This window comes from Prinia subflava, chromosome 3, assembly GCF_021018805.1.
Source record: "Prinia subflava isolate CZ2003 ecotype Zambia chromosome 3, Cam_Psub_1.2, whole genome shotgun sequence".
NCBI lineage: Eukaryota > Metazoa > Chordata > Aves > Passeriformes > Cisticolidae > Prinia > Prinia subflava.
Window position 1 is genome coordinate 32,790,000 of NC_086249.1, and position 12,181 is coordinate 32,802,180.

At 37.5% G+C, this 12,181-nt stretch overlaps 1 protein-coding gene across 3 annotated transcripts in view; it reads left to right on the plus strand.

Annotated features, from left to right (window-relative positions):
* The window catches only part of GRIA4 (glutamate ionotropic receptor AMPA type subunit 4), a 215,390-nt gene that overhangs the window by 151,110 nt on the left and 52,099 nt on the right, over window positions 1-12,181 (plus strand). For 2 of the 3 annotated variants that reach the window (XM_063394572.1, XM_063394571.1), the window contains exons 9-10: window positions 659-769; window positions 8,166-8,372. In XM_063394572.1, the coding sequence (XP_063250642.1) occupies window positions 659-769; window positions 8,166-8,372 (318 nt within the window). Of the gene's footprint in view, window positions 1-658; window positions 770-2,059; window positions 2,830-8,165; window positions 8,373-12,181 lie in introns of those variants that run through there. The other variant, XM_063394573.1, reaches the window with a different exon arrangement.

The window sequence follows — 12,181 nt, forward strand, 5'->3', positions numbered from 1 at the left end:
CATGCTTTACAGTCAGCGGGAAAAGCAAGTGCCTTTCGAGTAGGGATGCTTCTCCTGCATGAGCTGAGTCACTGTCTGCTGGTAATGTCTGTCCTGTGAGTGTAAAGAAAGTGTAAATAACAGAGCTTCTAATGTAGGTACTAAAAGGTCAGTGGTAGCAGTAAGTGGAACAAGCCTGGTATAAATCCCAGCTCTGGGGTCTCCTGGGAAGCCCATGATGGAGCAAGGAATTGAGATCAGCCATGGGATTGCAAAACTGTCATCCAGATGTCTTTCATTCCTCTGTTCAAGGCCAAAAGATCTTAACGACTAACAAATTAAAATATTCTTGTGGGGAGAGAAAATTCTTGTATCTCATTTATGCCCTAGGAAGGCTTCAAGCTAATGAAAATGGGATTTACCTTGTGTCTGTGGTTGAGGCAAGTAGCCCAAATCATTCAGGAGCAGCAAAATGGAAGTGACACCAGCTCTGTCTCCGTGCAGCAGGGGTGCACGGTGGTACACCCAAAGTGGTAGATGCATATTCCCATACTTAATGTGACAGCACTTCCTCTGGACAAAACCATCTTTGGATCACTCTGTTGTTCTTGTAGTAGTTTATATTTGTAGTTATGCAGAATGTAGACCTTACTGCAAATGAATACATTTTGTTTTGCAGGTGGGTTATTGGAATGACATGGATAAATTAGTTTTGATTCAGCCTGAACCTACACTTGGAAATGACACTGCAGCCATTGAGAATAGAACAGTAGTTGTCACTACAATTTTGGTAAGGTGTTTCTTTTTTTAATGCTTATACTGATGTGTGACACAATCTCATTTCTAGTTATGATCTAATTTAGTCTGCCAGTTCCTAGGTTAGTGGGAGGATGAGAGCCATATATCTTAATTATACTGACTGTCATGTCTGCACAGATTTTTTTGGTATGCATTTAATATAATGATTCCCTTGAAATCAGGTTTTAAAATTGATTTGTGGTATTTTTTTTCTTTTATTCAGTCTTTTCTATTTTTTACTAAAATAAGTCTCAGAGATATGAGTTCTTACAACCTCTAATTGATAAATCTTGACTCGCAAGAAACTGGAAGAAATGAAAAACCCAAAACCTTTAAATGACAGAATAGAACAGAGGGTATAAAATGAGATTACTGTAATTCCAGTGTCCCTTTTTGTTGGTAAACTTTAAACTCAATAATTGACTCTAGCAAGAGCTAAAATTCTTAGTATGGTTCAGTCAGCCAGTCAAAACGGGATTATCTACTGTTAATTGTGAATGAAAACACGAATTTAGTAAAGGCATTCTTAATACGTTTATTCAGCAGTGCAGTACCATTTCCATTTTAATAAAATCTAAATAGATTTGGAGTTTGATTTTCCAGTATTATTGTGCTTTTAAAGAGTTGTTGCAAAGGAGAATGAATTGTTTCATTCCTTCACATTTTTAATTCACAATTTTTCAAAACAATTGTTTCTTACAAATCTGTATTTTAAACAAAATATTTAACATTTTTTTCCTCTGAAGTCAGACATGCCCTTTAAAGCTGATGTTTGTCAAGGCCAACTGGCAAAGGGTGACCTTTACGTGACTGCTTTTAAGATTTTTACATCTCAGTTCACTGCCCTTTTCACCTGCTTCATTTAGACAAGATGTTAACCCAATAAACTGTGTCTCAAATGGGAAGGAATATTCTGTAGGTGTTATTAAGAAGTATTTTTCCTAACTCAATACAGAGTTTAAAGTAATCCAAAGGAAAGCATCAAGATATTTTCTAACTAAAAATACAGTTAATTACCAGATTTTCAGCAGTGTGTATCAGCATTTATGCATTAAGTATGTCTTAACAAATCTCCTGTTGATGGTTATCATTCCAGTATACAAAACAACCAAAATACTATACAGGAATTCAGAATTTAACTCCTAACCAAATTGTGTAACTTTTATTTTTGCATGGGAAACTTTAAATATATGTATCTTTTTCCTAAAAAAAAAAAAAAAAAAAAAAAAAAAGGCTCGGTGATGGAAAAAAATATACTTCAGTACAGTCCTCCTCTTTTCAGCCTCTGATGAAGAATCCTATTTTAAGAAATTGATCAAGGAAGAAAAGAGTCCCAAGATGCTGCGAACATTCCTAACTAAGGCTCAAGTATTAACCACCAGTCTAGTAACACTGAGCTAATTTTTCCATATGGATTACTGTTCCTCTGACTGGATGACCAGGCACTGAACCACCAAGAAAAGTTCTGTGGCTAATCTGAAATGTCTAGAACAGATGATGTTAACCTTCAACTTTGCCAAGCTGAGAAGAGAACGATGTGAATTACAAGCTTTCAGTCGAAATTTTCCTCTCAAACCAATCCTGATAGATATCTTTGACTGAAGCTCTCACACATGAATATTGTAATTTCCATAAATAGCTCCAAGCTTAGGAGAAGCCAGTGAAATATAATAATGAAAAGTAATAGAAAAAGTTTCTGTTCAGCAGAAAGGAAAAAAAAAGGAAAACAAGAAAGCTTTTAAAATGTGTTATCTTGCCTGTCCTGTTTGCATTGAAGCATTTTGATGTGCATAAGAAATGTTATCTTCAAAAGAACTTTTTCAGTCCCTGTATTGAAGGGACTGGTGGGATCATTTGCAAAACTAAAGAGCTGAATTAATATTCCAAAGCATGCCCTGTGTTTATGCAGCATGTCACTTTTGGATAAATGCAATTAATTGAAAGCAGCACAGCTTACTGACCAAAACTGTCCCCTTTCCATGTTTCAAAATCACAGTGCAAGAGAAATATATTGGAATTTGGTTTGAAAAAGAATATATGGTGAATTTTGCCTTATCATGCCCATCTCCCATATACTCTGGGAGCTGCACACATGATGCTGAAGGCAAAATAGAACCATGATTCTTAATGTTGGCCTGCTAGGACAATGTATTTAGAATCTGCAAACATATGATCACACACACAAAGAAAAGAAATTTTTAACTAGAATAACTTTTCAGAGTCCTGCTATTTTTCTCTTCTTTGTTACGTTGCAAATGCCACAGAGACTTTTTCACCTCTTCATTGCCCTCTTCATGTTGAAGAGAAGTTGAATCATTGTAGATGACACATTTAATTTTGGTTGCATGCATATTTTTCAACATTAAACTGAAAAGCTTCTGCAAGCAGTGCTGTCAGACTTTTCAGTCTTCAAAGACAGATGTCATGGCAGCACAGGAAAAGCTTACAGGTTTTCAGCATGGCTCACTTTAATTTTTGCCTAAAGCCAAATAGCATAAGTTGATTTGTCCTCTGTTTCTTCAGCTTTTATATGTCTAAGCTTACTTTGCTGTAGTGTGGCTGTATGGCTATTGCATAGAAACTGCATTATAATGAATTAGCTCTGCACTCAAAGAACTTAGTACAGTGTTTTCTACTAGGCAAAATGTTTCCTTCATTTGTAACATGGTGAGAGCACATAGAAGTTATTTTACATATTTGGTTTAGGTTCTCAGCCTATCCCCAGTTAGCTATATGGTGCAGTAGCAGCCCAGAGAGAGGAGGCAGCAGGGGCAGCTGATGTTCTTTACTGACTGACATGTATAGTTCCTGTTCTGCACCTCATGTGATGCCTCCTGCACTCTGGAAAGGACAGATTTCCTGCTGCCTGTGCAGAAGCATTCCCTTTGGGGTGGGTTGGTAACACCTCCACATGCACGGTAGGCTCATTGCATGACTGGAGAAGGGGTGCTCTTTGCAGTCCTGATCTAACAGTAAGGTAAAGTGAGGGACTTGTCTACACAGGGAAGATGGTCATCTCTAATTTTGCAGGTTCAGAAATATGGTCAAAAGTTGTTGAGATAGAATTTAGGGAAGTAGGCTCGGAAGACTAATCCAAACTCTCTGATACATTTCATGATACAGCCAACTCTGTACATAACTCTGAGACTGCAAAACTTAATAATCACAAAATTCCTTTAAAACCAAAGCTTGATGATGAGCTGCATCTGCATTGTGGCTTACAGTTCAATATCTTAATGAGATAATCTGCCTTGGTGTTGGCAGATTAACTTTCAAGGGCAGGATCCATTTCACAACCAAGTCACCTAGATGTGGATGACTTTACAAAGGGTATTGATTCAGTTGCATTCAGTGACATTTAAGATGCTCTAGGATATACAGCCTGTCCCCCACTTCTTACACTGACAGGGTGACCCTTGCCTGTCTCATGCTGTATATGTGACCTCTCTCTCTGGATGTTTTAGCCAGTACACATACTTTTTCAGGCATGTGGGGTAAGTTTTACCCCAAGTTTGTAAGTCCACAAAGATACAGAAATTGATTCAGTGGCCCATAAGTTGATGCCTTATACTGAGGGTATTAGACCTATCTGTAAAGGGTGAGCACAAAGCACCTGCAGAACAGCACCTTGGGGTGCTGTTCACCTTAGGGCATCTAAGATGATAGGCAACTTTCATTAGGTTGACTGAGAATCACCATCACTGTTTTGACTGATATACTCTTGATAGAGTCTTACCTCAGAAATTCTAATTGAAGCCTTTTTTCGCATAATAGAAAAATATTTTTGCATTAGAAACTTTATTAATTGAATTCTTCAGTAGACTGGAGAAAAAAAAAAGTTTATTGCATGAAAATAATAAAGAATTCAAACCGAATCCTGAACACTTTATTCAGAAAAATAAAAGAAAAAGAAAAAAAGTCCCCAAAAAACTTTCATTGATATTTACAGAAGTTTCTTTCAGAATAAAGTGTGATAATGTGTCCCATACCAGTCCTAAAAATTAAAAATTTCCTTGCACAGATATTTGTCAGTTTTACAAATTATTTTTGCAATGGTGAATATTTTGAATTCCACTTTAACACAGGAAAACCAAGTTTAGATCTGTTTGTTATTTGGGTTAGTTACTTTGTCTGGCTTCCCTTATAGTATGAATCATCAGTTGTGAGCATTTAACTGTACACATGAATTTGTGGCAATGTGGCGGAATGATATGTTTACATCTATAAAGGTAATTGTTGCAGACATCAACTTGTATTTGCAAATGTTAAGTATTGTTATGAATTTGTGAATTATATGAGTAAAGCTTGCACCGTTTGAAATATCTGTTCCGTGCTAGTCATTGGTCATTTCAGTGTGGACTTTTCCGTGATTCACTACCCCACAGAATACTCTTAAGCAGCTGAAATCTTGCAAATACTGAAATGTTAGACCTCATTCAGCAGTAAGTCAGACATGTGTTTGATATCAGTAGGTTAAAAGCTCATAGTCCAAAAATATAGTAAGCGCAAAGCTGGTAGGGAGAGATAATCTTTCTGTTAGACAAGATGCTATAACGGGAAACAATGAAGAAGTAGGCCTATGTTTTCAGCTATTTCAGCTGATTTAATAGAAGATATTACCTCTCCATAGACAACTTGCATCTCTTGCATTTTTAGCCTACCATGATTACATGAGCATTACTACTAACTTCGAAAATGCTATTGCTATCGATTATACAGAATAAAAGGTCTTTTTCAGTACTACAGATAGCAAAGAGCATCATGGCTGAGTATATGCTGTTGATCAATTCAGATATTTCGTGACTTCACAGTGTGACCTTGAAAGTTCACCTGTGTAAGTTACTTGTTAGTAAACCAGTAAAACTTGCCTTTCACTGTCTTTATATTAAAACAACTGAACACCTCATCAATTTGAAACGCCCCCAAAGTCTGAAATGGAAAGGATTTAAAACTACAGCTACTATTTGATTTCTTTTTTAAAAAACAGTCTTTATCAGAAACTCACCTGCAGTCCCACCCACATTCCCCCATCAAATTCTGCATTGAAAATTGATATCTGATTATTTGGCAGGTAAAGTAGGCATGACAATTAAAGACCTATAAAATAGGTTAGAAGGGAAAGATTAACATAGTAAGCAAATGGCAGTAGGTATTGTTGTTATCTCTAATTGTATCATTTCACACTGGCAGATCATACTCAGTTGCTGCTTCTTTGAAAGCAGTCATACCAAGGCACACTACCTTACCTTAATGTAATTGCATTACAAAAAATGCTCCCTGCTGTATTTTTCTCTAAATCAGTGAGATCAGTGTAAGAAAGGGATGTAAATGGGGAAGAGAACCAATGAAGTTCCTCCAAGAACCCAACAGATCTCTGTCAGATCTTGGTGGTCACTCCACTGGATGGGATGGCCTCTGCTTGTACCTACCAAGGACAGTATTGGGCCACCCCACTTCCCTTCTCAGTGTGCCCTCACAGAACTCTGGGGTAGAAGGGCTGAACTTAACTTCTAACAGAAAAAATGAGGCATCTGTCATTTGGTTTTGCTGTGCACAAACAGTTAAAATGCTATTTTTTGCAGCAGCTCTGCCAGTGGTGAGGTGCAGGCAGAAAACTGGGTTTTGGAAGAAGGAGGAAGCTGATCTGGCATACTCTGTGCCCATCCATTTTTTTTTGAGTCCATTGCCAGAATTATCTCCTGGTGTGACTCTGGTTGCATGCCTTTGGCCACGGATTTATGGCTGAATCAGAAGAGCTAGAAGTCACTAACTGGTGTTTGGAAAGCAAATTTGCTTTTGAGGTGCAGCTAACAATGTAACTGAAGCTTGTAAGGAGAGTTCACAAATGTAGGACAGTGGACAGACTTGGCTGCCCTTCTAGCAAGCAGTTGGCTAAATCATAGACAGGACAGAGTATTTTTCACTTATGTTTATTTTCAACCTTTTTGTGTGCAATAGCATATGTGGAAAGACACAGATTTTGGCTCTTCCTCTTATACAAAGAAAAAGCCTGCGTGAGGGAGGAACATTTTATACATATGGCCAAAATACTTCTGAAAATCAAGAACTACCGCAGAGAACAAGATCTCCCTGCTTTTCTCCCTCTCTCCCTCTAGAGGAGCAGTGGTTGAGATCAAGGTGATTTAAGTAGGGACAGGAATACAAGAAAAGGTGCAGGCTGCTGGTAATACTCAGCAGTTTTCCTTTGAAGTTGCAAACTCTATACAGGCAAAGGCATTGCACTGCACTCATGTAATACCACCTATCCTCCCTTGTTAGACACCTAATAGAGGTTACAAAATGGCTGTTCCTTACAGACCATGTTCTTGTAGTTTCAGTGAAGCAGACATTGCTGCACTATATGTTTAAATTCATTTTTATTTTTGTACTAATTATTTATAGTGGAAAGATGTGAATAGGGCAGAGTACTACCAAGGTTATGTCAAAAGACCAACATTTGCCAGGGGTAGACCAGAGAAAACTTAAGTTGACAGTATTTTCTGATGTAAATTCACACAAAGGATGAGCTAAGTCACCATTTATGTTAGACAAATATTTCATCTGGAACTGGCTCTGAATATGAATTATGTGATTTAAAATACCATCAGAAACTGTAGTTTTACTTAAAGAAAAATGACCTTGATTTCCCAGTCGCATAATGTTCACTATTGTGATAGTATGATTTATACAGGGAATGCAAGATCCACTCATCAAGATAGGTTTTATTCATTTTCAATGGCACTCACAGTCCCAAAATATTTGGTACTTCTTTTTCATACAACATATGAAGTCACTGTCGACTTAATACCATTCTTGTTCATGCATATCACTTAAGTTCATCCTAAGCAACCTTGCAGAATCTGTACTGTTTATTTTAAAGGGAAGATGTGTATTTCCTTGGAAATGTATTTCAGTGTTCTCACTAAAATGTATGTAGCCTCTTAGGAACTGCACATCCTAAACTCCAAGAAAGGAATTCACTCAGGCTCTGCTTCTGAAATTAGATAGGCAGTAACCCCACTGTGTTACAGGATGTGCTTACTCACTGAAGTCAGAAGTCTCCATTGTACCTTCATGATCTCCCCGCACTTTGCACTGTATAGGCCCAACCTCAAGTCATGCCTTAAATTTAGCATATACTGCACTAAGGTCTTCCATCTAAAACAAAGTAAGGTTGATAATTCTTGTGAAATGTATGATCCAAATTAGTGTAAAGAGTATACCTTGGCAGAAGAATTTCTGCTCAAACATTTTGATTTAAACGTGCTAATACTGTCCATGAACTTTTTATAAAGTGTGTGTTGTTCAGTCAGTTCATGACGTGCTTGTTTTTTTTCAGACTATATTCGGTACACTTCTCCTTTACAGTTCTACTTCTTTCATTATAGGAAGCCCCATATGTTATGTTCAAGAAAAACCATGATACGTTTGAAGGGAATGACAAGTTTGAAGGATACTGTGTAGATCTGGCATCAGAAATTGCAAAACATATTGGTATCAAGTACAAAATTGCCATTGTTCCTGATGGAAAATATGGAGCAAGGGATCCAGAGACAAAAATCTGGAATGGGATGGTGGGAGAACTTGTTTATGGGGTAAGCATACCAATTTTTGAAGCAGGATTTAATTTATCATAGTATAAGTCATAAAATAGGAAGTATATGTGCATTTTATTTAATTTTGGGGTCACAGAAAAGAAACAGAATCTTGTTTCAGATCTGTGTGTTTTCAGTTATTTTCACAATAAAATAGTTTCATGCAAATTTTACTATTTATTCAACAAGTACCATGAAATATTAGAATATCCATAGTTTGTAATTCCCTAAAAATTCATTAATGTTAGAGACCATCTATTCCTGACACACTGTAAAACTTGGTGGGGAATAATATCACTCATTACCTCATTTTCATGGAATGCTGGACAGATCTTTTTAAAATGATGGCATTCTTGGTCTAGTTTAAAAAATTAAAAATCCACCATCATAGATATTAAACATAGGTAATAAACCACTACAGATAAGTACATAATTAGGCAATTCACAATGAAGGTAGATTTTTAAGATGACCATCAATAATAAAATTTAAGAGCAAATCTGGTAAGTTTAAAAACTGAGAACATGATATTATAGCGTGATCTGGAGAAGGATTCTTCAGAATACCATAATATTTAGCAATTCTGCTGACACATAAAGTTCCAATATTTAAATGAAATAGCTCCAACAAACCTAAATAAATATTTGCAATATCTGGTGTTACCAAAAGTAGCAAAACTCAGAGCTAAGCTTGCAGATGACTGCAGTTTCTAGTATCTGCGCTGAGAACGGTTCGGAATTCTTAGAGAAACTTTTCATTTCAGTGATGGAATAAAAAAAAAAAACACAACACCTCAAACTACTCAAGTGTGAATATTTCCACCCATGAACTCATAACATGCCTAAACCTCCTCATAAAAAACTTCCTGCATACCGGTTGATCCATCCCCAGCTGCATTTTTCACAATTCTATTGACAGTTTGGACAATATATGTTGCAAAGGCCTTGTAGCTTATGTAGCAGCTTCATTTCAGTTCCCTTCTGTCTGTTTAGCATAGCCAATAAATTCTCCATTAGCATCAGTTCAAGGGACTCTGCAGAATGGAGCAGTCTCTGTGCTGTATGAGTGTGGGAAACGTTGCCCCCAAATTTCAGTGATCTCCCCTCCCCATTGGAGGCTTTTACTTGCAGTAGCAAACCCATGGACATAAATGGCCAAGCACTGTTTTATACCAGAATGTTTTTTCAATAATCCAAGAAATGTTACTATTTATGAGAAAACTCATTTGCTCAGATGCACAGTTTCTGTGGCCTAACATCTAGTTGAAAATTATAGAGGAAACTTGATATTGCACTTTCATTTTCTGTTTGTTTGGGGTATTTTTTTCCTCCTTTTATCTTAAAAAATTTACCTTATCAAACCCAAGCTGCACTAGGACTAGACTAAAATAAAAAATATTATAAGGAAGCTCACACAGATGTGTCAACACCTACAGCTTTTAACAGAGCTGAAAGCAGTAAAGTTCTCAGGCACAAGGAACCTGTTGCAAATTACCTGCATGAAGAAGGCCAGCCCAGAACAGAAGGCCAACACTTCATTTTTTGCAATGGAAAAGAGTGAGGAGGAGGCCCTTTCCAGCTATCTGTTTAGGATGGCTGCAGTCTCTTTGTGATTCTGGGACTGGGCCCTGGGAATGAGCTGCAGCAAAGCTCTTGGAGCTGCTTTTTTACTGAAGTCAGCTGGTGCCCAGTACATTTGCTCCACTGTCTTAGGCTCCTTGATGCTGTATCTGTCCTGGTGTGTCAGTGGCACCAGGGAGTGTCCCTGTGCTTGGGAATTCGCCTGATTAATCTGCTAAATTGCAAGGATGGTCTCTGGTATATTTTTGGCCCACAATTACTGTCCAAAACAATTCCCGGCCCATCTGGACCCTGGGATAGAGCAGAGGCCTTTCCCTACAAGCAGCTTGAATGTGGCCATGCAGGTTTTGAGGTCGGGTGACTTTCACGGCAGTGACACGGCCTGTCCAGCACCCCTGGGCCTTCAGGCCAAGAGCTACGCCAAACCTGCTTAATATGCTTTTACAGGTGTAGCTTTAAAGGGAATTGTTCTTTCTGTTACTTACAAAGTTTCCTGCTAAAGATTTCCACAGAGAATCCATCAAGAACATCCTCCCTGCAACTTCTTGAGTCCTTGCCAGACAATTTAGAGAGCATCAGGTTCCCAGGCCTATTCCACATCCAGAAAGCAGAAAAATCAGTCAGCCAGAGACTTTGCTGCAAAGCTCTACTAGAAGAGTATGTTCATCTTCTCTGATAGATCCCCTAATCATAAACACAAGTAGTCTGAGTAGTTGGCTATTTTTCATGCAAGGTTTTTTTATTTGCAGCCAGGACTGGAAGAGAATTTGTAACTGAATTAGCAAGTTGACTAGATGATCTGTTTGGGAAGCATTTTACAGCTTTTAATTCCCAACCACATTAACGGATTAACAGACAGCTTTGCTCTGGCCAGTGAGATTGGACCCTTTCTGTACAACACAAAAGGTTCCTCTGCCCTCTTGCTCTTACCATCATACCCCAATGCCCCTTAGCCATATCCATATCACTGAGAGTGGACACATGAAAATTTTATCCCATGTTCCTTTAAGACCTGTATGCACCAGAGGTTGTTCTAGTACCTGGACACTGACGTGCTGCACAGAGAAGCTTAGTCATTTCCTAAACTCTGGTTGATTTTTCCTTCATGCCCCAGAGGAAACATCATATAAAATGCTGTGGGGTACAGTTTTGCTAAGATTGTACTGAATGTCATGGTGGGGACAGTCGCTTATTTTCCTGATTTGTTTTTAGCACATTATTAAAAACTAACAGGAAATCTTGGTCATTTGTCCCTGATGTGTCCAAATGCATGCAGTAGTCCATGCGGATTCTATTTGCCTTGATATTTAGCTCACAGAAGAAATGCTGGCTGGGGATGAAATGCCATTAAGCACATGTAACAGGTGTTTCCAAATTCACTAGCAGTCAGCTCCAATTAAATATTCATTCTCCTGACACAGAATGCCTTTCTTTCACTGCTTTACACAAAAGGTCACAACTCAATTCTGTTTGAAATCTCAGAAGCCATGAGCTTCTGAGATTAAAATCACTTTCTGCACGATTTTTTTCAGATAGCTTTACTACCTTCACAATACTCGTACCAAGCCTATATTTTATTTACAAGGTTATAATAATTACATATTCTGGAAAAGAAACTGTCTCTCACTGTCAGAATCAATCTTGTCTCATTGTATATTATTGGAATAATCCAGAATACATCTGTACTTGGTAATAGTGGAGCCTTGATTGAAATGCTGTTACAGAAGCAGTTGATTTAGATGAGAAGTATCATTAGTCTTTGTCAAAACAGATTTCACTGGCAACAAAATCATTAATTGTTTTTGCACTATAGTTATATTGTTAATCATTTAAATCCGTAATTATATGGTTTACATTAGCTGGGCAAAGTACAAATGCTGATAATTATCATGCACAGCTATTTTCATTATTTAGCTTTTGCAGTGAAGAGTTTATGTAGGCTTTACATGGCACACAATAGTCTTACAAAAATAATAATATGATCAGTCTGGGAGGCTGTAGTTTCTCCAAATTTTTGGCATTTAATTATGACCTAGCTATATATTTTCCCTTTAGATTTGTTGGCATAAAAAGGATTTCTCTGCATTATGAATTATCTGATACTAGATCACTATTGTAAAAAATGGGTTAAGTTCCTATTTCTCCTCTTTAACTCCCTCAAGTACTGTAGGCAGCTAGTTCTGATGTTGTTCAAGTTCTGCATACCCTATTTGAGCATTTAAATTTGGTAA